Source organism: Anser anser (assembly GCF_964211835.1).
Source record: "Anser anser genome assembly, chromosome: 2".
In the NCBI taxonomy this organism is placed as follows: Eukaryota; Metazoa; Chordata; class Aves; order Anseriformes; family Anatidae; genus Anser; species Anser anser.
In genome coordinates, this window is record NC_139721.1 from 93,410,210 (window position 1) to 93,434,576 (window position 24,367).

Sequence of the window (24,367 nt, forward strand, 5' to 3'; positions counted from 1 at the left end):
ATTCTGCCAACCTTTGATCAACCTTTTTCATTTAAGCAAAAACCAACATCTCCACCCCTCCGCCCATCCCCAGAAAAAGAAAACAGTAGTGAAGAATACAAATTGTTAGCATTTGTTTGTTTGGCCAGAGGTTCAAATTATTTTTCCATGTGTTTCTTCTCATGCCTTATAAAAAGAAATGCCATTTTAGAAAAGTGTTTAAATCATTTTGATTCTGAAGTGACAGAACATTTTCTATAATATCAAGTCTGTTTCTGTAATCTTCTTTTTACATTTTTGTCCTAGCAAATGCACTGTTTTGTGTATCTTAATAAAAAGGGAATAAAAAATCAATCAAAAAGTCATCATACAATTTCCATGTCAATCTAGTTAGAAATTAGCTGTCAGCAAAATAAATAAATAATAAATAAAAATGCAGACATGCATTCATGCTAGCCCAAAATAATACAAAAACATCACAAAGCTTATCTGGGACCTTACTGTTTATCCTTCTGGCTGGGAATCTGGAGAAGTGAGAAGCATTTTGACATTTCATGGTAGTGGCTGTGTCTACATAGTCCTGTAAAGACATCCCCAGCAGCAAGTTCAAGGCCTAAAGCTTCAGCTGTCTGTCTGCTGTTGAACTTCAGGGAACTGCCATGCAAGCACAACACCTGATGTGCTGGGAGTCCTCAGAGGATATTTTAAGTGCACCTTGCCCCTGTTGTGCTGTCAGTAGGAGCCAATGTGAACAGCATGGCAGACACTTGCTCAGACAGGCCGCTACTCCTCCCTCAAAGGGCTGTGCATCCATGGAGCCCTGTACTGACCGTGCTCCTTGACAAACTTCATGCTAGGTATACACACTGTTCTTTCCCTTTTTGGGCAACCCACAGGGCTGTGGTAGCATCAAGCTTTCTGCTACAGCCATGCCTTTTGCAGGCACCTCTACTTCTGACTTCACCAAGGGAGAAACACATCCCAACCGCACACGTCACCTGAGCTTGCTTTGCATCTACCATCCATGAGTAAAGATCTACCCTAATGAGCTCACCACTTGCAATAGCAACTGGCAGCCCTCTGAAGGTCCTTTTTTTCTACAAATGTCTTCGCACCTTTGCCAGGGTTGCTCAGAGATCAAAATCTCATTGTATGACCCCAGGGTGGCAATGGCCATCACTGCATGCCTTTCTGCAAATGTGTTCACATGGTTTAGGTTGTCTTAGGCCTATGCAGCTTCTTTCCATGGCCATGACTGCTGCCATCTCAGCCTTGCATCCCTTCTCATCCTCATCAACAAGCCCCAATCCAGACAGTTTTACTAGTTTCAAATAGCTAAACTTTTACGCAGAAAAAAAAAGCAGAACTGGTACCTATTTGAAACTAGTAAAACCGTCTATTTTAGGGTTGGCGTCATTCTCATGCACTTCCCCTTCGTACAGAAGCAGAGTTGCGCTTGGCATCAGAGGCCAGTGGGGTTCTGGCTGCAGGATGAGGAACAAACTGTGCAAGTGTTGATGTTGGCTGGAAATGATGACTCACTTCTATCCAAACATGATGCACCAGTGTCCAGTACTATTGTGGAGGATTTCTTGAGAGTATCCTTGACTGCAGATTTCCTTGATAGACTTAACTCAGCCACTGCCCATACATCATTGCATGAGAATGACGCCAACCCTAAAATAGAAATAAACACACTTCAATTCAAATTACAGAAGGGAAAGGTTTCAATTTTGCATTGAGAAAATGCACTGTTTCTCCATCAAGCCACTGCTTCTGGCCACACAAATGTCCTGCATGCAGCTGTGGGAGGGAATGAGGACTTGGGAAAGAGGAAACAGGGAAAGTATGGAAAATTGAATCGGAAGACTATAAGACTAGAACCAAGTGCCATTTTGGTCTCTCTGATAATTTAAAGAGAAAAATCTGAAATTCCTTTTTTTTTTTTTTTTTTTCTCCTTTCTCTATTTCTCCTTAACAAGAATAATCAGTTCTCTCACATGCCCAGTTAGGGACTTTGTTCTGTTTCTTTGTAGGTCTTGAACATTCACGATCCTTGCCTTCAAGGATGCAGTACAGCAGCCTTGGAAAAAGTTTTCTAGCAAACCCTGTAGTACAAGGGGATTTGGACAAACAGTTGGTCCCTGTCCTTCAGGCTCTTTGAGATGAGGCAAAAAATATGGCTTTTCATACAGGTATTGTTGTTAAGAGGAAGAGCCAGAGACTAGAGCCCACTTACCTGGCAGGGTACCTGACAAGCTCACTCTGAATGCAAGGAGGGAGAACTGATTATCAAGAGTAGGGTGGCAGACACTTTCACAGTGATCTTGACATCACCAAGAGAGGTGTGTCAGCCCCTGAACTTCTCACTACTTGGTGATGAAAAGAACAAAAGTGCCAACAAATTTTGAAAGCATCCAGAACCTAAAGAAACACATTTTGTGTAGGTGTTTGCCCAAATGTGAGACATGTTGGGTGGGGTGTAATGGGATAGCACTGGGGTTCAAAAGAAATGTGTAAAATAAGGCTCCTCCTTTCCTAATGACTGATGCAGATGAGTTTCATTTTTCTTGAAGCAGACACTGCTTTCCATAATCCATGATGCTCTTTTAGGCTGCGGATTCTTAGGGCTGTTTCTTTCTCTTTCTACAACTTCTGCAGTCATCAGATGAAAAGCATAGCTGCTGTGAGCTTGAAAGTGAAGCTTCCCTTACCTTAAAAGTACTATTTCTCACTCCCCATAGCCTTGCTTTGAATCACTGTGACAAACAAAAAACTGTTAACCTTAACTTTCCTCTTTCTAATCAGGCAACAGCATTAAAACTCTTTATTAATGCCACCCCTCCCGGGTGGTTGCAGATATATATGTTTTCACAGAGTAATTGCTTCCTGGCCCTCATTTTCATTGCAGTCAGAGGGGGGTTGTGGAATTCCGCTGCCTTCATCTCCCACCGGCTTGTTGTGCTGTACTGGGTCTGGCTGGGATGTTAACTTTCCTTGCAGCAGCCCATACAATGCTGTGCTCTGCACTCGTAGCTAGAACATAAGTGGTATGACACCAGTGTTGTGTCTGCTGCTGAGCAGTGCTGGCACAGCATCAGGACTCTCTCTAACCCTCCTAGGGGGTGGGCAAAAAAGTGAGAAAGGAACATCACCAGGGCAGCTGACCTAAAACAACCAAAGAGATATTTCAGATATTCCATACCATATGATGTCACACTCAGCAATAAAAGGTAGGAAAAGGAAGAAGAGGGGAGGGATGGGCTCTTGTTGTGAAAATGTCTGTCCTCCCAAACACCGGCTACGTGTGTTGAGGCCCTGCTTCAAGGACGTGGTCAAGCATCACTCATTTGTGGGAAGTAGAGAGTAATTTCTTTCCTCTGCACATCCACACAGCCTTTACTTTTTTTTTTTTCCCTTTCCCCCTCCCTTTTCCCCTTTCCCTTTTTTCTCTTTAGTTGAATTGTTAAATTAATAACAATCTTTCCTTAATAATTATTTTTTTCCCTTTAATTAAATTATCCTTATCTCAACCCATGAGTTGTTCTTTCCTTTACTTCCCCTCTTCTAAGGAGGGGGAGTGAGAGCGCAGTTGTGGTGGAGTTCAGCTGCCTAGCACGGTAAAACCACCACATGTGCCTACGACAAAAATTCAGAAATGGGGAACTACTTTCCAGATCTGCATCTGAAAGAATGTGCAAGGGAGGAAAACAAACAAACAAATAAATAAAATAACCACCAAGATGTAACAGGAATTAGATTGAGAGAAAACAAAGTCTTTCACTTTGGCTCCTTCTTTCACTGTTTTCTGGCTTTTGTCTAATGTGGTACAGCTTTTAACTAGGTTAACCAGATCCTGAAGGAACTTAAAGACTGTTTGAGGGTAAGCTTAAATGTTAGTTAAGGTTATATCCATTTTGCAGGGATGACCCTCAGTTTTCTGGGTCCTTGGAGTCTCAGGCAAGGTGAGTAGGGAGAGGTAACATTGTGGCAGAAGGGAAATATACATGACTTTATAGACCCAAGAAAAAAGGAATTGCTTCTCCCAGTTGAGATTTTGGCAACTTTAGATTTAGAAAAATGTTTTCATTTTATTGAAGTTCATATTTCACTGGAAATGGATCCTTTTTTTTAGAAGAGGAAAGAAACCATTTGCCAGAAGAAAACATTTTTGTCAAAGAAACTCCAACAAACCAGCAGGTTGGATGGAGAATAGCTGGTCATACTGAATTACACAAAAGATAGTCAGGGTTTTTTGTCGCTTGAGAGAGAATGTAAGCCTCTGAGACATGTGCTTTAGCTATATATTTCAAATGAAATTAAGAGTAGTGAAATGGTAACAGTATTGTTATTATCAGTCTTCAGAGTTAATATATGTTAAGGTGAATGAAGTAATTCATACCCATCCAAGCTATTGTTTCAGACGGTGACTGCAGATACTTCTACTCTTTATAGTGTTCCCATTAATGTTTTCTAAATTACAGTCACAGTCATAAGGACTAGGAACTATAATTACTCAAAAAACTGTACAGATACAGCAGTATGGAAAGAAATTGTCTCTTATTTCAACATTTTAAAATAAGTTTTGTTCAGTTCTTTCTGTATTAAAGCAGAAATAACTTCATAAAGCTGCAGCAATATGATTGCCTTTTTTTAAAAACATTTCATAACTTTGACATTTTTTAATTAATTCTGCTAGAATGTACATCAATCCTTCAGTCTTCTTTATATCTTTTCTTGGAGAACCTAGCTACTAGAGCACAGTTTCATGAGAGGCTTAAAATTCCCCAGTACCATATACGCAGCTACACAACTCTCTGCACCTGGGTGTCATTCGGTGGTAATCACCGTGCTAATGCGTTGCTTCTTTCAGAGCTCTCTGATAAAGGGCTGATTATTGTTGCCAGCTCCATGCACAGTTGGGTGTTTCTAGAGAGGACAGTTGCTCCTCATCATGTCTGCCTAATTAGGCTGATCGGTTCACAGCACTAAGCCAACCTGATTGAGAAACATGTTTGGCTCAGTGTCCTGATTTCTGTTTTTGCCTTTCCTTAAAGGAACCTTTGCTGAGGTCCCTCATGAGCTGCTTTTCCAGACAGAATTGAGGCTGAATGGCCAACGTAATAGCAAAGAAGTAAAGCCTGTCCTGCTGACATGCTGTGGGTAAGCTATATCACAAATATACAGAGGTCATAATTTTAGGTTGGGGCTGTTTTGAGGGAAAAAGTGGCTGGAGAATTTGCAGGTTAAGGACTTGGAGAGACTCACAAAATATCAATCAGTACGTGGAGATTAGGGCATGCTGTTTAAACTGGCTTGTCGTTTAAAGGTAGCTGGGCCATCTCAAATTGCTTTAAATCTGCATATAAGGTATGCCTGTGTGGACTGTGTTTGTTTCAGAGACTGAGAGAGGCCATGTCAGATGCAGTTTTGGACCCCAGTTCTTGCAGATGTTTCATAATTCAGTGCTTCCATTCAACTCTATTCTAGTGACTGAGACACTTGCCTAAGACCACTGACCCTAGAAGTGCAGCTTCCAGTGTTGCATAAGATATAGAATTTGTAGTATCATCAATGTGAAAACATGTGAAGAGGCTACATTTGGTGAGTTGCACTGGAGCAGAGAGAAGGATGCGATAGGGTTGTGACTGAGATGAATTGTCTGATTAATGGGCTGCAAAATCAAATGGGAAGCAGAGGGGAGAAAGCTGCACTGTGTGAAGCACAATTTAGATGTATGTTTGTCTTTTTAAATTCCAAACTTTGAGATGTTTAGACTGGTGAGACTTATTCACTCTGTAGTTGTGATCCAGGAGCTAATTTTATGTTTGCTGTAATTCTTGTGATCAAAACAATTAGTACAGCACACCATGCCTTTGCAGCATTCATATGTATATATTTGAATGTTTAATGCTCTCCTAAATGTGGGAGTGCCCTACTAACAAAGAAAATGTAGGTCTTACAATGCAGCCTTTAAATTATTTGCTGACTATGACAAGCAGTTACACAGCATTCATGTGATAATATTAAATTTAGTATGGGCAAATGTTTTTTTTGTTGACCCTTATAAGGGAAATGGTTCTAAGAGTCTGGAAACCTAGATCTATCAGGTCCTCTACTGTGTTCAAGTTTTGTTAAGGCTAAGGCACTCCTAATATCAAGTACATCAAAGTTTGCTGAAGTCACTTTCCTTTGAAATAGATGAACCACCTGACAGATTGACATCAAAATCACAGACATATTTTGCAGTTTCATTTGATTGTATGTGAAAGTGTGTCATAATAAGATACTCTGCTGTGAAAGTTTCAAGTGCTGCCATCAGCTTTGAAAACACTGCAGTGAATTCCACCATTCACGTATCTGACCCAGCAAAACTAAACCCAAACCCTACATTCCAGCCAAGATAGGAATTCTTAAGGATAAGTAAGGGTAAAAGAGCAAGATTGTAAGGGATTTAAATATATATATATATATATATATCAAATTGTACAAATTTGGGACACAAGAAGCTCATACAGCCGCAGCACTCTGCTCCATTTGATGCATTTTCCATTTCAGGTATGCATCGGTATGTAGACCTCACATCCAGTAAGAATTTTGCATTCAGAATGAAAAGCTCATTTGAACGCAGTATACCCAGTGAATTCCCTCCTTTTATAGAAAGACCGTTGCTCATGAGTATTTGCCTAGAAAAAGGTTTATGTGAAGTACAACAGGTAAGCAAGCAAAGCATTTCTACAAGCACGCTTCGTGTTGTTCTTACGTGAGCTCACATAGTTTGATCGAGGTCTAATGACTCACAGATTTGAAAGGCTTTAGCCACGCCATAAATGATAAACGCTGTACAGATTTTTCTGAGGAGACAGGAGAAATTATGCACAGCTATTCCAACGAAAGGCTAAGGTATACTGTGGGTGGGAGAGAGTAGTTTACATTGGTCTAAGAGTGGGGGAATTAGGAGACATGTTTGGTGATTCAATAACTAGATATTATAGGTATTAGTCTTTAGAGTATATTGCCTAATGTCTTCATGCCAACATGACTGAAGCTTTACAATGGAAAAGGTGGGCTTAGAAAAGGCTTAATAGACATTGATATGATACTTAAGATACTTTTCATTGTTGATTTAGAAATTTAGGAGTAAACAAAAAAACATTCCTTTTCAGTTTAAACAACAGACCTTCATGCTAGCATCAAGACACAGTGACCAGTGAGTCTATGGTGGGTAGGCATTCATTTCTGATAAATAGTGGGCAGTTTTTCCTCTCAGCTCAGTAGAAAAATACATCCAAGGAGGCAGCAAATCAATGACCAAACCCTACCTTTCTCCCCAACGTGTTGTGAAACCTGCCTGCATCCCACTCCCAAGTCCACATGGTGTGAACACAGGCGCACAGATTTTGTGTAGACTAATCACTCTCTAACTCCACATTTTCCTTCCCCACCTGGGGAAGAATGGAAGATCCTCTGGCTGCAGCTCAAATGGGCATGCTCAGATACTTTCAGACCTGTCCCCCAGAAGCCTTACTGTTGGTGGCTCCCTACCAGGTCTGCAAGGGGACTTCAATAAATGTCAAGACACCAGAAGTGCTCTCACTGAGCAACAACTCACCTCCTTCATGTTGGGAAAACCTACCTAGCTGGTTACAACACCGCCTCATCTGACAAGCATTGCGTTTCTGCATCTGGCAATAAATCCTAATAGAGATTAGAATGTAGTGGTATTCTTAGAATAAAACAATAATATATTAAATTTGTTGGAGAGCCCTGACGATCTGTTTGTTAGATCAGTCCCCCAATATCAAAGCTAGCCCTGTAAGGAATATATAAATCATTTACTTGTCCAGGAATGATAATAGAATATGAGTTGATAATGAAGGTGACTAGTTAAAACAGAAAATCTCTGTTTCTTGAACTAACATGTAACATTTGTAAGGGATTAATAGGAGCCCTTGAGGCAGAAATAAGGACATGGCTTTTAAACTGTGCTGAAATTCACTGGGATAGTTACACATCTTTATGAGACAGATTAAAAGAAAATCTACAGAAAAACAGGAAAGGACAATTCCTAAAACCAGGAATTGTCCTTTTTGAGTATGGATGTCTGACACCTAAGACGAATTGGTTTGGTTTTGTCGTTTAAAATAGTAACTGATATTTTGTCAAGTTGCTCCCACATGGGTAGACTTACAAAATGAGAGCAATGATTCCATTAACACATGTCTCTTCTGTGGTCCTAGGAGATATAGTTTAATATAGTTTCTGTAATGCCAAGATAATACTTATTCTTCCTTTTGGTGTATTCTTCTGTAAATTTGCCTTCAGCTCATATTATACCCTCTGGCAGTAGTGAAGTTGAAGGTTGAGAATGAGGGTTTTAGGTTTGATCTAAAAACAAAGTTTAAGAGCTATCAAAATATAACTTCTAAATGTGTCTTCAGATGCAACTTGAGTTTCCAGCTTATCCTGTTTTCTGGTCTTTTATTTCATTTCTAATGCTACTTCATTTCTAGTGCTACTTATTTGTATAAATTAGCATAGATCCCTAAAGCCAGTTGAGCTATGTCTGTTTAAACCCATCTGAACACCAACCAATATCTGGCCACAACCAATACCAATACTTGAACTTTTCACAGAAATTTCGCTCTTGTTGCATTCAGGTTTGTATTCACTACCCCTGCCCGCCCGCCATCCCCTTTTTTTCCCTTGAGTGCTGTTTTTAAAGGAAAACACTATGAAGAGCATGGTCCCATAGCATCTTGATTCATAGGTATTTCAGTAGACATAAATGAAATCCCCTTTCCATAGATGGAAAGAGGTCTAGATATTGGCCATCAGATGATCTTTTTTTTAATCTTTTTTTTTTTTTTGAGCAGGGGTGTTATGTGAAATAGGCTACAAACTGTATATGTATTCAGAGAAAACTGTTACATTTTCAGGAAGGAATTTCACTCCATTAATTTCTGTTTTACATAATGATCACAACTGATGAGATTAAATAGTTAACAAAGTAGCTACTGGTATACTTCATGGCTCTAGGAATTTGTGACCAGTCTCCTCAAAGGTGAAATGAATACTGGTGTAAAACTGTATTTTCCAAAGTAAGTTTTTGTTTACAGGGATCCTTCTCTCTCAGTGACAGAAAAAGAGAAATAATCAGGGCAATTCAGTATAGTCAAGTGGTACAAGAAGTGCTGGAAGGCAGTAAATATTTGGAAGTTATATATACAGAACTTTTTTTTTTTCTTTTTTCATACTATTTGAAGGGAAAAAATAAAAAGGTTAAAGCGTAGTCAAAATTGATGCTGATCTCTGAGCTAAGATTGTCATGAGTGAAAACTTCAGGGATGTTTGGCTGTATTCCATTTTTTCAGTTCTCTGCTCTTTTAGGAATTTTAATTTTTTCTTGGATAATTAGATCTCTGATATTAGATGCATATAATTAACAGGGAAAATGGTTTGCCTGCTGACTATAATAGCACTGTCTGATCTGTTTGCCAGATAACTGTTATGGCCTGTTTTTTCAGAATCATTTTATTCCCACAGATATCTCGCCAGACATCCTTATCTGGAACCATCTGTATTTGGTTGCAGGGATGAAATCCTGGGACCATTTACTGATTTCAGTGGTCCCAGCATTTTGCATGCATCCTCAAAATTCCCCGTTAAGACAATTCTCTTTAAAAATATTTACTCTTTCAGAAGTTGAATGTGAATGTCTTCCCCTTGTCAGTAGTATAATATGACTGAAACTTCATGTGCAAAGCTATGTTGCTCAGGGATGGTGTTTTATCGAATTGGCACAGAAGCTTTTACTGTAATTCTCAAAGTGCCTCCCTGGGTGGGAAGGAGATATGTTCTCTTTATACTGAGAGAATTCTCTCTAAAAAGTTAGCTTTATCTGTCTTTGGTTAACCAAAGTTTGATGCCCTGGTGTCATTCATGTCTTTTGGAAAACTCTCCCCACGTCTTTTTTGATAGCCTATTTACCAGCTGCTAAGCAAATAACATCTGACAATAAAGGACTTGGAAAAAAATGGTTACAGCTGCATTGTTATCATGTATTTTATTCTACTTTCAACTTCCTTCTTACATTTAGATTAGATAAAATTCAGGTTCAGTGGAATAAAGCTTTCAATCATGACTTTTTTTAAAAAATACGGACATAAGGTGAGTGAATCCAGAACCAGATTATTTTTATTTTTTTTCCTGAGCATATGGTCCAGACATAATTTCTAGGTGACTAATAGTAAGAGAAATAGTAACAAGTAAAATATATCTAGACCTTTCTGTACAAACGTAGTGGTAGGGATTTCAGCTAACTGCTCAGTTATGGTCCAACTGTTTTGTCTGGGTCAAAGGAAGGCAGTTTTCACATCTCTGGAAGAAGATAAAGCCCCATGATGCATTTTTGAAAATCCCACCCATGGAGACTTGAGGACGGAGTATTTCAGTTAATGGAGAAACTGCTTTTAAGATGTATTGCAAGTATCCTTATAAATCCACTAGCTGCAACAGGATTAAAAATACACCTCTATAAAGTCAAAAGCTTTACCAACAATCTGCAGTTAAAACATGTCATTCACATTTCTGCACATTCTTTTCTTCTCTGTGTGGAAGACAGAAATAGATTTGCTACACAAAGCTCATATTAGGGGGTCACACAAATACACAGCAGCCATTTTGTTTCCAAATTGGATCTTTCTCTATACCGTTTCTTTTGATGTATGGAGTCCTTGCTGCAGTGATCTTTTCCCCACCTTTCCTGAGCATTACTGCCTAGTGTTGTCTATCACTCAATGTTTCTGCAATATGTGAAGCCATTATTGGGCTACGTATGCAGCATAAAAACATATATATAAAAATATCTAGTGTTTAGCTTCTACTTTCTTATTTTGATGTCTTTTTTTTTTTTAATGTTTTGGTCTTGAAAATATGACTGTGGGTTTTTTTTTCATTGCTAAAATGCTTGAATACCTTCTCCTCTAGTTTCTGATGGTCAGTGCATAAAAGCAGGATTTTGTTTATCACAGCAAATTGGGAGTGTGCGGGAGAAGGGAAAACAAAAGGAAAATTTTGATGATAAGGTCTTTGAACACAGCCAAATATTTCAGAAGTTAGATTTACAGTGCTCCTGGGATTGAGCAGACACGCATCCACTATTTTAAATGATTATTTGTTTGTTTTACTGTAATACCCAAGACAAGCCAGAAAGCAAGGAAGATCCTAGGTGCTGTACAAACTCAAAATAGCAGGACTGAAGAATAGAGCCTGAAGAGCTCACAGTTCAGGTATAAACTTTGTGTGTTCGTATGAGTTCATGTTTGAGGGCTGGTCACATTCACTTGGAAAGAGAATCTATTCTGTTGTATTGCAGCTTGGTTGATAGTACTTTCCTTTTCATATTATCTTATGAATCAAAATCCTTGTCTGACTGATGTTATATCTTCCTAGTGTCTGTGCCTCTTGAATGTTCTGATCATTTGGATTACCACATCCACGGGATTTCCTTCTCTCTGAGATCTCAGAAGAATGCCCCAGTTTGAAACAATCCCTTGCATTATGTGATGATGGCTGCTTCTTCTGCTATAAATGCCTTCTTTCTTTAGTTGTTAGTCCCCTGCATTTCTAAAAGTCAAACCACTTGCACCTTGCTGTTAGTTCTGCTTTTGGCTAACTTAAAGCATGCTAAATATTAGTCCTTCCTAGGAAACTGGATTAACTTGCTTTTCCTCTAGGTTTCAGCTATCCTCATGCTCTCTGCTTGTTAGTCTTTTCTTTCCTCATGGTCCAGTTAAAAAAAAAAAAAAAAAAAAGTAATAAGACCGTATATGGACTACAAAATGAAAATAGAATTTTAAAATGATACATAAACATATTAGCTAAATCATCACTTGTGTAATATAATTGGCTGAATAATCTTGCTAAAATCAATTTGACCAATCATACGAATAAATCTACAACATAATTCAGTATCCTGCATTCAGCTCTGGGGACTCCAGCACAAGAAGGACGTGGAAGTATTAGAATGAGTCCAAAGGAGGGCGACAAAGATCAAGGGGCTGAAGCACCTGTCCTATGCAGACAGGCTGAGGGAGTTGGGTTTGTTCAGCCTGAAGAAGAGACAGCTTCAAGAAGAGCTTATAGCTGCCTTCCAGTACCTAAAGGGGGCCTGCAGGAAAGCTGGGGAGGGACTCTTTGTCAGGGAATGTGGTGATAGGATTAGGGGTAATGGCTTTAAACTAAAAGAGAGGAGGCTGAGTTTAGGTATAAGGAAGAAATTCTTTACTCAGAGGGCAGTGAGACACTGGTACAGGTTGCCCAGAGAAGCTGTGGATGCCCCAGCCCCAGAGGTGTTCAAGGCCAGGCTGGATGGGGCTTTGGGCAACCTGGTCTGGTGGGAGGTGTCCATGCCCATGGCAGGGTGTTGGAACTGGGTGGTCGTTAAGGTCCCTTCCAGTCCAAATCATTCTGTGATCCTGCTTACTCAGTCTAAAACCACCGAGGTCAGTTATTGTGCATTTGAATTTGAGGTAACCCATTCTGTGGAAAGCTCTTCACTGGGTCTAGTGTGCAATCCTTTTCTGCCTGAACAGCCACTCTGAGACATTAGAATTATATGTATGGCATGATGTTACAGCAGGCAGTATAACTAACAAAATAAAACCTTAATTGTTTTTTTTTTTTGGCCTTTTTTTTTTTTTGCTTTTGTCTTTCTTTTATCCAAGAAAGAATAGAAATAATTAGAAATTTGGAAAGTAAAGTCATTCATACTTTTCCACTTTTTTATTTCTCTTCTTTTCTGATGTTTGTACTTCTAAAAATCTTGACTGCCTTTCCGCATGAAATTCTTTGCTGTTGCAGCTGGGCTTGACCTCTTTGGATAATGAGGCAATGATATGTACCTATAAAAGGAGCAGTGACTCCAAAAAGCTCTGTGTTGAGATTTCAAACGGCAACAAGTGATCATATTCTTTCCTGTTGCTTCAAGCAACAAAATACAACTATTGTATGAACTGGAGTGCTTCAAAAAATGATGGTATAACCATGGAGAGATCTGGTTGGAAAGGTTCTCAACTAAAATGCTTAGTGGTTTTTTAACTGCTTCTAGACATAATAGTGAGACCTGATTTTTTTTCCTCTGTAAATTGACCTTCTAAACTGACTTCACAGCCCTTCTAAAAAGGTACTGATTATATTTGATAGAATCATAGTGATCATATCTACCCTCCTACTATCATTTTGCACTGGATTATAAGAGTTTTTGTTACTTTAAAATAATACAAAATATTACAGATAACCTCTTGCAGTGTTTTTAAGATTTACCTTTTTTTTTTTTTGAAACTTAATTATTACATTTTACTTCACATTTTAATTTTCAACATTTTAATTTTGGTAACTATGTGGAGAAAGCACAGCCCATCTTCCATCAATATCTTTCAAGTTTTGCATCTTATCAAGATTCAAGAAACAAAAACAATATATTTGGGTTGTAAGATATTCACTTTCCAATTCAATATATAATAGGCTGAACACTTTATTTATTCTTGTTTAAGAACTGTAATAGATCATTATAATAACTTATATAACAGTGGGCAAAACTCATCATACATACTCCTATTCCATTTGACACATGCACTAATCAGATAGAGTGGGACGTTAATCTTGATGATGATAATTTCTGATATTTCTGTGAAACATTTCATCCTACCAGGTCCAAAGGCACTTAAAGATTTGCTGTGTGTAACTGAGTTCTGACACTCTGTAGAAAAGTCCTGCTTTTCTGACAGAGGTCATTGGCACGTTAAGAAATCCTGTTTTCTTTCAATGCAAAATATGATAGCACAACTGTTGCAGGTTTTCAGTAAACAGGGAGGTTTATTTTGCATTCAGCATACATGTTTGTGCCTAAATATTACAGTGATAGGCACGCTATAACTACCTAAGACAGGAAATTCTGTGCATGCACAGCCTTTTAAAAATTGGTGTGTAGCCATAAGATATCTGTAGGAGAAAAAAAAATGTGTGTGTGTGTATATATATATATCCTTGTGTTCACCACTAGCTATGCTGGGAATGTTTGGCAAATCTTGTTTTGGATTCTATTTACATTCTAAACAAAACTTTGCTGTAAGTGCATTTTCACTGGCATTAGTTAAGAACTAGCTCATTATAATACACTCTTCAATACCAGAGTGATGGAACAAGACAAATCCGGTAAAGCCCTGTGAGCTGTAATACTCAACTCATACCTGAAAAGGATGACAATTGGACAAGGAAATTTCAGTGAGAATTCAGGTTGGAGGAAATTTAGGAAAGAAAGATGACTGAAAGCTCCCTCCTACTGAAAGCTATTCAGAAAAGAAGAAAAAAAAAAAGGCCCAAGATCCAGGATGGTGACCCTGTTGGGGTTTCCTCCCACCCCACCCTGGAAACAGCTGAGAAGAAAATGAAGTAGGTAGAGCTGGCTGGGTTTATATAAGAGTCTTCCGAGTTGTACTGACAGTAATCAGGTAGAGTCTTACTTTCTATGAGGCTTTTCATCCTGGGGAACAGAAGTAAGGTTAAAGCAGAGTCCAGAAAAAGGGGGGGAGATAGTATTAATTATCATAACTTTGTTACCTCTTTAAATATTTGGAGCACAGATACCATGAAAGGATTTAGTACATTGTGCTTGCATAGCTGAATCACCACCACAGCAACCCTTTGAACTGGGTGAGGGCATTCCCGCTACAGTCATGTTGGACCGAGTCAGTAGATGGCTATTAAATGGCAGGAATTTCTACAAGTATCTGTGAGTTGCAGGAAGTGGTGCTACTGATTCCACAGGCCTCTTTTTATATCACATTCCTATAAAAAGAGAGAAGGAATCACACTGCTAGCAAAGATGTAAAATCAGGTTGGGATTGTTGCTAGTTATTTAAAGGTACCTCACTGCTTTTTGTAAGACTGAACATATTACATGCTGTATCTTGGCTAAATTCCATCTTTTATAATTACATCCTCTTCTCCCCTTCTCAAACATTTCTTGCTGTCACAAGAGGATGCAGCATTGTTCATTTTCTTGAACTAGATGATGGGGTAGCAGTATTTCAATCTCATCATAATTTCTCTGAAAGATAGGTTCAAGTTGCCCAAGCTGCATTGTGGTCTCTGCATCACTCCCTGTAGTATTACCATGGATGGAGAGAGAGATGGGTTTTGAAATTAATGGTCAGGCAGAGGTTCTATTTATCTCACGCTTAAGTACAAGCACAAATCTGTTGGTTTGGCTTCCTCTACCTTTACTCCCTTGTTACAGTATAAGCACTCCTGGAAGCAGTGGGAGGCTTACTACTTGAACTCCAAAAAGTACTTTGAGATTTTTACAGAATCACAGAATCGTCTAGGTTGGAAGAGACCTCCAAGATCATCTAGTCCAACCTCTGTCCTAACACCAACGAGATCTCCACTAAACCATATCACTAAGGGCTACATCTAAACGTATTTTAAAGACCTCCAGGGATGGCGACTCAACCACTTCCCTGGGCAGCCCATTCCAGTGCCTAACAACCCTTTCAGTAAAGAAGTTCTTCCTAACATCCAACCTAAACCTCCCCTGGTGCAACTTTAGCCCATTCCCCCTCATCCTGTCACCAGGCACATGGGAGAATAGACCAACCCCCACCTCTCTACAGCCTCCTTTAAGGTACCTATAGAGAGTGATGAGGTCTCCCCTGAGCCTCCTCTTCTCCAGGCTGAACAACCCCGGCTCCCCCAGCCGATCCTCGTAAGACTTGTTCTCCAGACCCCTCACCAGCTTCGCTGCCCTTCTCTGGACTCTCTCGAGTACCTCCATGTCCTTCTTGTAGCAACAGGTCCAAAAACTGAACACAGTACTCGAGGTGTGGCCTCACCAGAGTCGAGTACAGGGGGACAATCACCTCCCTAGACCTGCTGGCCACACTGCTTCTTATACAAGCCAGGATGCTGTTGGCCTTCTTGGCCACCTGAGCACACTGCTGGCTCATATTCAGCCGACTATCAACCAATACTCCCAGGTCCTTCTCTGCCAGGCAGCTTTCCAGCCACTCATCTCCCAGCCTGTAGCGCTGCCCCAGGCACAGGACCTGGCACTTGGCCTTGTTGAACCTCATACAGTTGGCCTCAGCCCATCGGTCCAGCCTATCCAGATCCTCCTGCAGAGCCTTCCTTCCCTCGAGCAGATTGACACACGCACCTAACTTGGTGTCATCTGCAAACTTACTGAGGGTGCACTCGATCCCCTCATCCAGGTCATGGATAAAGATATTAAAGAGAACTGGCCCCAGCACTGAGCCCTGGGGGACCCCACTAGTAACTGGCCTCCAACTGGATTTGGCTCCATTCACCACGACTCTTTGGGCTCGGCCATCCAGCCAGTTTTTAACCCAGCAAAGCATACGCCAGTCCAAGCCAAGAGCAGCCACTTTCTTGAGGAGAATGCTGTGGGAAACGGTGTCAAAAGCCTTACTGAAGTCAAGGTAGATCACATCCACAGCCTTTCCCTCATCCAGTAAGCGTGTCACTTTGTCATAGAAGGAGATCAGGTTTGTCAAGTAGGATCTGCCTTTCATAAACCCATGCTGACTGGGCCTGATCTCCTGCTTGCCCTGCACGTGCCACGTGATGGCACTCAAGATAATCTGCTCCATGAACTTCCCTGGCACTGAAGTCAAACTAACAGGCCTATAGTTCCCCAGGTCTACCCTCCAGCCCTTCTTGTAGATGGGCGTCACATTTGCTAGCCGCCAGTCGACTGGGACCTCCCCATAGCCAAGACAGCTGATAAATGATGGAAAGCGGCTTGGCCAGCTCCTCTGCCAGTTCGCTCAGTACCCTCGGGTGGATCCCATCTGGCCCCATCGACTTGCGTACATACAAGTGCTGTAGCAGGTCGCCAACCATTTCCTCATGGATAGTGAGGGCCACATCCTGTTCCCCATCCCCTTCCACCAGCTCAGGGTACCAGGTATCCAGAGAACAACCGGTCCTGCCGCTACAGACTGAGGCAAAGAAGGCATTGACCACCTCAGCCTTTTCCTCATCTTTTGTAACTAATTTTCCCCCCACATCCTGTAAAGGATGGAGATTCTCCTTAGTCCTCCTTTTTGTGTTGATGTATTTGTAAAAACGTTTTTTGTTATCTTTAACGGCAGTAGCCAGATTGAGTTCCAGATGAGCTTTGGCCTTTCTAATTTTGTCCCTGCACAGCCTCGCAACATCCTTATAGTCCTCCTGAGTGGCCCACCCTCTTTTCCAAAGATTATAAACACTCTTTTTTCTCCTAAGCTCGCACAACTCTCTGTTCAGCCAGGCCGGTCTAGTTGCATGCCGGCTCGTCTTTGGGCACGTGGGGACAGACCGCTCCTGAGCCATTAAGATTTCCTTCTTGAAGAGTGCCCAGCCTTCCTGGACTCCTCTGCCCTTCAGAACCTCCTCCCAAGGGACTCTGCCAACCAGTGTCCTGAACAGCTCAAAGTCTGCCCTCCGGAAGTCCAAGACAGCGGTTTTACTCGTCCCCTTCCTGACTTCGCCAAGAATAGAGAACTGAATTTTAGTTAACTGTATTTTAGTCAAAATACAAGTCACCATTATCCCACTAGTACTGTGAATGCTTTCAGAGCATTGACTGGCTTCTGCTTCCAGCTTGATGAGCTGGTGACTGTAGCCCTTGGATGCCATTTTGATAAGTGAAATCCTGGGGTGTGGGAAGGGTTGTTGCTATGTTAGCTGCTTGATGAACTGCCAAGATTCTACCGATAGCAAACAAGGGGTATGTGGCTACAAACAAAACAAAATAACAAGGAAAAAAAAAACAGCCACCTGATGCTATTTTAATACTGTTTTCTCTGCGGCTACAATGTTTTCTGGCGGAGAAGTGCCCACAAGCCTGTTACTTGGAAACACAGGCAAATTCTCTGCTAAAGCAATGGTCCGGTCTTTGCAGTCTAGTAGCCAGCTGTGGGCAATAGTGGATGTTTGAGAGTACAGCCTAGTGAACATGTCTGCTGATACGTCTGGCCAAATGCACTATGCCAAAAGTAAAATTCCCATCGCAAATGGTACTAGATGGGTATCCTGTTGCCTGTTTCCACAAAGACAAAATTGGATGGAGTAAGAAATGAAGCTACAACTTCTCACCTGGAACATTCCCAAATTGAACTGAGTGACTTAGAGAGAGGATGATAAAGTTGCACTGCAAGTACCAGAATGACATCCTTTTTCCATGTCTAATGGTTTACTGTAGCACTCAGTCTGCAACCACTTGGACTCTCAGTAGACTGCAATCCTCTTCCCTTTTAGGGCTGTGCTTTGGTGGCAGACATCCTGATTCCTCCCTGTTTTGTCTATTCCTAGAGGGCGGAACATAGTGGTTTAAAAGTGTTGTTCATCGGTATTGTCTCTATAAGCAACCTTATATCCATTTTGCTCAGGACTATGAGCTGGTTTATGCACCAGGCAGTAAATAATGATACCTGTAGCTCCCTCTCTCCTTTATACTTAGTATTTTTCTCTAGTAAATGCCTGGGGTGTCTAATCAGGTATAACATCTTTTGATAAGTGCTGACTTCCTAATTTTCCTCTTAGAGAAATCCAGCTGTGCTCATGTAACTCTTTTGCAGAAAGGTGCCTAAATATATCAGGGGAATGTCTGCACCAGAAGAAGAATGTGAAAGAACATGGCATGGGCCAAAACACCTACATCAACTTAATCTTGCCACTGTGGAGCTCTACAGCAGGTAGGACTTGGCAGTACAGCCGTGTGTATTAATAATCAGAGTATGTATTCCTGGTGCCAGGAGCCTTTTGGATGCTCTGATTGAGCGGGCTGCAGACAGTGCTCAAGAAGAACAGCTGGAGCCCCAGCACAGAGGAGAGCTCTGCATCATGCCCTGTCACCTTCATGTGTGTGGCCCGGAGACAGGAGGGAGGATGAAACATAGCATCTATGCACTCAGTTTTGCACCACCCAACAAGAGAGTGCTTGGTGGTGACTCCAGGCAGCATTCAAGTGCCTTTACACAGTGCAACAACTTCAGCTGGGGGCTGAGAATCCATTCTCATATTTTGTTCATCCAAATTTCCTTTCTCCACTTCAGAAATCTACACTCATCTCTTCACTAGAGAATCTGTTCAATTTCCTCTTGTTTAGCACTGTGCTGCAGTGCTTACATTTCCGCCGAGTACCTTCACTTAGAGACTGATTGGCACTAATCATAAGTCCAACTTCTCAAGAGTGAAGCATGGGAGAGAGTGGGAGTTGTAGGCTCATCTAATTTGATCAGTCTGTTTTGTTATACTGAATATTTGATTTTCAGTAGCCAGCTTATGTGGAAGGAAATAAAAATGTAAGAAATCCAGCTTCTTTCCCTTTTTGCTTTTTTGGTAAGATTTTAGGTTTGACTCATCTTTCCCAGGCTAATTGTCAAGAAACTGACAGATCAGTCGTGGTTGACAAGTGAGTAATTGGAAGAAGCGAGGGAGTGCAGCAGGTGTCAGTACTAATTTGGTAAAACAAAAAAAAAAGGGGGGGGGGTGAGTAGAGAGTGGTATGACGGTCACTTACATAGTCATGACGTTACAAGCTTTTCATACAAAATGTGTGCAGGATTTCATAACACTTAGAGCATTAACTATTAACCAGCCACTGCAGGCCTATTTCAGATGTGGCCTATAAGTTCACTATAAGAAGATGCTTTTGAGCATCTTGACAGAAAAGACTGTTTCTTGGCACTGCTGGGGGCATGAATGAAAAATAGTTTTGTGATTCTCACCTGTTCCACTGCTGGACACACAGAGCAAACCTTGCAGCAGGCAGACCCCACGCCCTTGCCCTGTCTGGGCTGGACCATCAGGGAAGGACACCACTGCCAGAGCTGGAGTGTTCATTTGCTGTCGCCCTGCCAAGATCTCTGTTGCCTGCAGCTACCCTAATTCTCCCAAATTGTAACTCTGCCCGGTCCCTCCTCATTGCTAGGAGGCTGAATGTACAGCAGCACCTAAATCTCACTTAGTGGGTGGAAGATGTGAGCTTTGTGCCTGGAGAATTCCTCTGGCTCTAAAGAGAACAGTCTAAGACTTTGCTGTATTTTAGAAATCAAACCCTTGGAAATAAATTCCTTCACTTACCTGCCAAATCTGCCCCTCCAAGCTCTGTGTTTCCTTGCTTCAATCTCAGTTGTCACTGAAGCTGCATCAACAGCAGCCTGTGTTCTCATTTTGATCCCTATAATGGTGTTAGCGACTACAGGCCAAATAATGGGTTTTGCTGGCAGACTCCTAAGATGAGCTTTTGCTCTGAAGTGGTGGTACAAATAGCATTGCGGTATTTCATGTTTATTGTCTACTAAAGATTTCAGTATCTTATATGTTCTATTTCAAAGAAAAAGGCTTTTTTCCTCATTTAACTGCCAGTCCTAAAAATTCACCAGAGCTTCAAAGAAAGTCTTTTTTGTCTTTTTTTTTTTCCCCCCTGGCTTCTGCATAGTTATAAAGAATACAGAGTCTGCAGGGCACTTTCTGCTCAGGCTTTCATCTGTACAATCCCTGTCTTGATAAACTGCTTCACTTTCACCCATGGATCATTTGGGGGCAGAGAAGGCCTGCAAGGCGGCCCCAGGTAGCAACTATATTTCTAAGGGATGGGACCAGAAGGGAATCTGGTACCCTCTCCCAGAGCTGACAAGGTCCTGAAACTCCTGTCTGGCTCAGATGTCAGCAAATCATCTCCAAACATGTTTACCTGTATCTCCAGGAAAAAATCTACTTAGCAAGATTTTTTTTTCCTTCTCACTTTAAGGGATATAAGCACTGCTTATTGAAAACATGTTTGGGTTGCTTTTTCTTTTTTCTTCAAAGGAAACATAAAGAGGCATCTCCAGCAGCCATACAGAGTGGCTCCTGCTCTGCAGAACATACATCTGGTGGGGAGCAAATCCATTTAACCTTTCACCACGCAGACCTTAAGTCAGCGGGGAAGAGAGCTGACAGGCATCTTTGCAGCTGATTCAAATCCAAGACAAGAGCTGAGCCAGCCAGCAAAGTCGTGCTGACCTTCTGCCAGCGCTACTGCAGCCCCCCGAGCGTGACTTTGGGCACCGCATCCTTGGGAAAGACGGCACTGGGGAATGCTGGCAGGCCCTTCCCGACAGCTGCCTCTGCTCCGTTGCAGCCCAATTGAGTGTTATCACTATGACAACCTACAGGTACAGGATTCGTGTGGTGGCAGGAGCTCGAGCTGACCATGGCTGCGTGTGTGTGGCTCAGAGTGGGGCTCCCCTGCCCCAGAGGGGAGCAAAAAGCACGTGGAGCCACAGGTGCCTTTCCCCTGCCCCTCTCCTGTCACTTGCTCAGGGTGTAAGGCAGGGTGGGTGTTTTAGAGACATCAGTGGTTAGGATTCTTAATAATCTTCTCTGGGACAAAGTAAAGGGAGGGTCATTTTTCTTCTCAGTTTCTAGAGCCCTTCTTGGGAAATCACCAGATTTATGAGAATATAAAGCTGCCCTTGAAACTCTGCCTTCTTCAGCATGATTAAAAGGTAAAATGTTGCCAAACCTCATGTACCCTGCCTGCCTGTGTGTGTGTATTGTGTGTGTGTGTGTGCATGCACGCATTACTTTCTTTCACTACTATGACAGCACATGCTCCCCAAAGCTATTCAAAGCATTAGAAATATAACTCCTCCCTCCGGTGCCCTGTGTATGTGCATGGCTGGGGCTTTCTGCTTTGCTTCACTCCCATCTGATCGCGGGGCTGATGGTCACGACTCTGCTCCACACCTCCAGGCTTCACACAGAGGAGAGGAGGATCGGGGAAAGGAGAGAAGCAGGCACACAACTGCCCTATGGAGCCATCGATAACTTACTCCCCTCGCTAGCAGAATTGCATAGAGGAGGGGAGGGAGGGGGAGGAGGATAAGGGAAAAAAGAAAATCCAGAGAATTCTGCTCTTGCAAATGTAGTGAAACTGAGTGGTTGGAGTTCATTTGCTCGAGAAGAGCAGAGAAGAAAGAGGACATTGAATGAAAAAAGCAAGAAAGGTCTGTAGCCCTTTTTCCCGATAGTCGCAGTGTTTTAGAGGCAAAATGATTCCTCCGAGCAGCATGACTGAAGTCAGCGTGGATAGTGTGGAGAAAGAGAATGAAGTGGAGAGAACAGAGCAGCCCCCTTCTCCAGCATCAACCACCAGCCAGGAATCAAAGGTACTTGAAGAATTAGATGTTTTCTTTTCCTTTTTATTTTTCTTAACTCTTCCTTTGTTTTGAAAAGAGATGTGTTGCTTTGATTTTTATTTGCAGCCCTGTGCCAGGATCAGCATTAGAGTGCTGTGAGCCACCTCTGATTGTGGTGCCTGCTCTGACACTCCTACTTCTGACTTCTGAATTCTCCCTGTTACATGGGATGCTCAGGGTTCTGAACTGGGAAACCATTTGCCTTTTGAGATGTTTGTGTCTGGGGAATTTGGTTTGTATTTTTCATCTTCTTATTACTCAAATGACCTGGGGGAGTGATGGGGGTCAGGGTGGGGATCGATGCCAACAGATGATTTTAGTTATTTTCACACTGAGCATCAGATCACTTAAAGGGTTTTGTTCATAGTTGGAAAGGTTGATTTTCTCACAGGTATGGAGAGGAGATTTTTTGGTGGGGGCTTGGGATGTTTCACCTGCCTCATCTAATCTGGCAGACCCATCAGTGAACTTTCACTGTTTAACAAGCCAGCAGTTGAAATGGGATATAAGTGACAGTTTTGGCACAAGAGTCCTTATGTACACTACCTGGAAAATGATTTTTTTCCCCCAGCCTTTTATTTATTGATTAATAAATGTGGTTCAATTTACCTTACTGAAAACCAACATCCAGCTCAAAAGGCATGACCTCTAAATTTTTAATTGACTTGCACATGAAAAGTTTTTCTGTCTGCCAGTATGTGATTTGGAAGATAGAGGGGTAAAGGGAGAAAAGTAGGAACCTTAGATAATGAATGTTCTCTGCAGCTTTTCTGGATAATGGGCTTTTACTTATCCTCTGCTACCTACTTATGATTGATACCATGATAGCACCTGCTAGATCTTCCTGTAGGCTTCCACAGTGATGCTGTGTGCTGGGTAAACATGTACAAATAGGGAGGTCCTTGTCACTAGGAGCTTACAGCTGATTAGAGCCTTAGGAAGCACCATATGAGCAAAACAGCTGCCTGACAGGGAAGGTTCGTGTTGGCCCGTGTTTGAAGGTACTGACTGCCTGGGTCTAATGTAGGAAGGCTGCTCCTACATCCACAGCCTTCTAATGTAGGAAGGCTGTGGAAGGTTATTCCACAGTTACAACTAGGTTTCCAGAGAGCGAGTCACAAGAGCCTCTGTGGGAAGAGTTCTGATGTGGGCTTCGGGATTTTTTTAAGATGCTATACTCCAAGGAGGATAGCTAAGGTATTCCCTATATAAAACAGCCTCTGTAAAAGAAAAGAGCTCTCCCAGCAACAATAGCATTCCCTATTCACACTGTTCACTATACACACTCAGCACTACTGGGACACTGCTGCAGTCTCTCTGGTTAGTGGGAAATGAAAAGTAAATGGATTATTGTTTCAACCCCAGGCTCTAAAAGGATCCATTTGATGGGTACCTAAATCCTTTGCAGAGAGCACTTCCCTAGAACTGCTGAGTTGTTATTTGTCTGGTGGGAAGCTCAGCCTGCCACTGAGGTCCCAGAAATAACAGGAGCCTTCACTGCACTGCCAGCACCAGCTCCTCACATGTGCTGGGCTGTGCCCAGGGCCTGGCAGGCTGCGTGCTCCTTCTGCTCCCAGCTAGAGTCTTCACTCAGTGCCAAGCAAGCGGATATGGAGCTCGAGGTGCTGCTCACATGAGGGACTTTCCCATCGGGTGACAGAGCACTGTGCCCAAAACGAAAGAACAGGCAGGAATCCTAAATCTACAGAAAGACAAGTGCTACATGTATGGATCCTTCTTGCTGCATGTGAATGCACTCTCAAGGATGACAAAAGGAGTTAGGCACGTCTGGCAAGAGAGCAAATAGACTACTAAATGGTTTATAATCAAACATTATCATCATCAGTTTTCCCAGTCTTGTGAGCATTTGAAGTGACACACTGCAATTGGCAAAATCTGTGGCTGTGTAGTTGATGCCATTACTTGCATACAGATATTTTAAGTAAATATATAAACTGTGTATTCACATTTTAGAACTACAAATAAGAAAATGTGTTGTATTATTTCAATAGATGGAGTCAAGAGAGCCCTCAGATCATTAGGAGAATTGCTTTGGTTTTTTGGTCCTAGTAAACAGGAGGATGGAAAAATTCTCAATGATTTCACGAAAACATTATTTTTTTATTATTATTTTA

General features: G+C 41.7%; 1 protein-coding gene across 2 annotated transcripts in view; it reads left to right on the forward strand.

Moving 5' to 3' along the window:
• The first annotated feature begins 5,036 nt into the window (after window positions 1-5,036).
• Window positions 5,037-24,367, forward strand: part of STAC (SH3 and cysteine rich domain) — a 92,351-nt gene continuing 73,020 nt past the window's right edge. The window contains exons 1-5 of one of the 2 annotated variants that reach the window (XM_083827552.1): window positions 5,037-5,142; window positions 18,624-18,740; window positions 20,860-21,206; window positions 21,453-21,539; window positions 22,103-22,202. In XM_083827552.1, the coding sequence (XP_083683678.1) occupies window positions 21,529-21,539; window positions 22,103-22,202 (111 nt within the window). In that variant the 5' untranslated portion in view covers window positions 5,037-5,142; window positions 18,624-18,740; window positions 20,860-21,206; window positions 21,453-21,528. The remainder of the gene's footprint in view (window positions 5,143-18,623; window positions 18,741-20,859; window positions 21,207-21,452; window positions 21,540-22,102; window positions 22,203-24,367) is intronic. The other variant, XM_083827553.1, reaches the window with a different exon arrangement.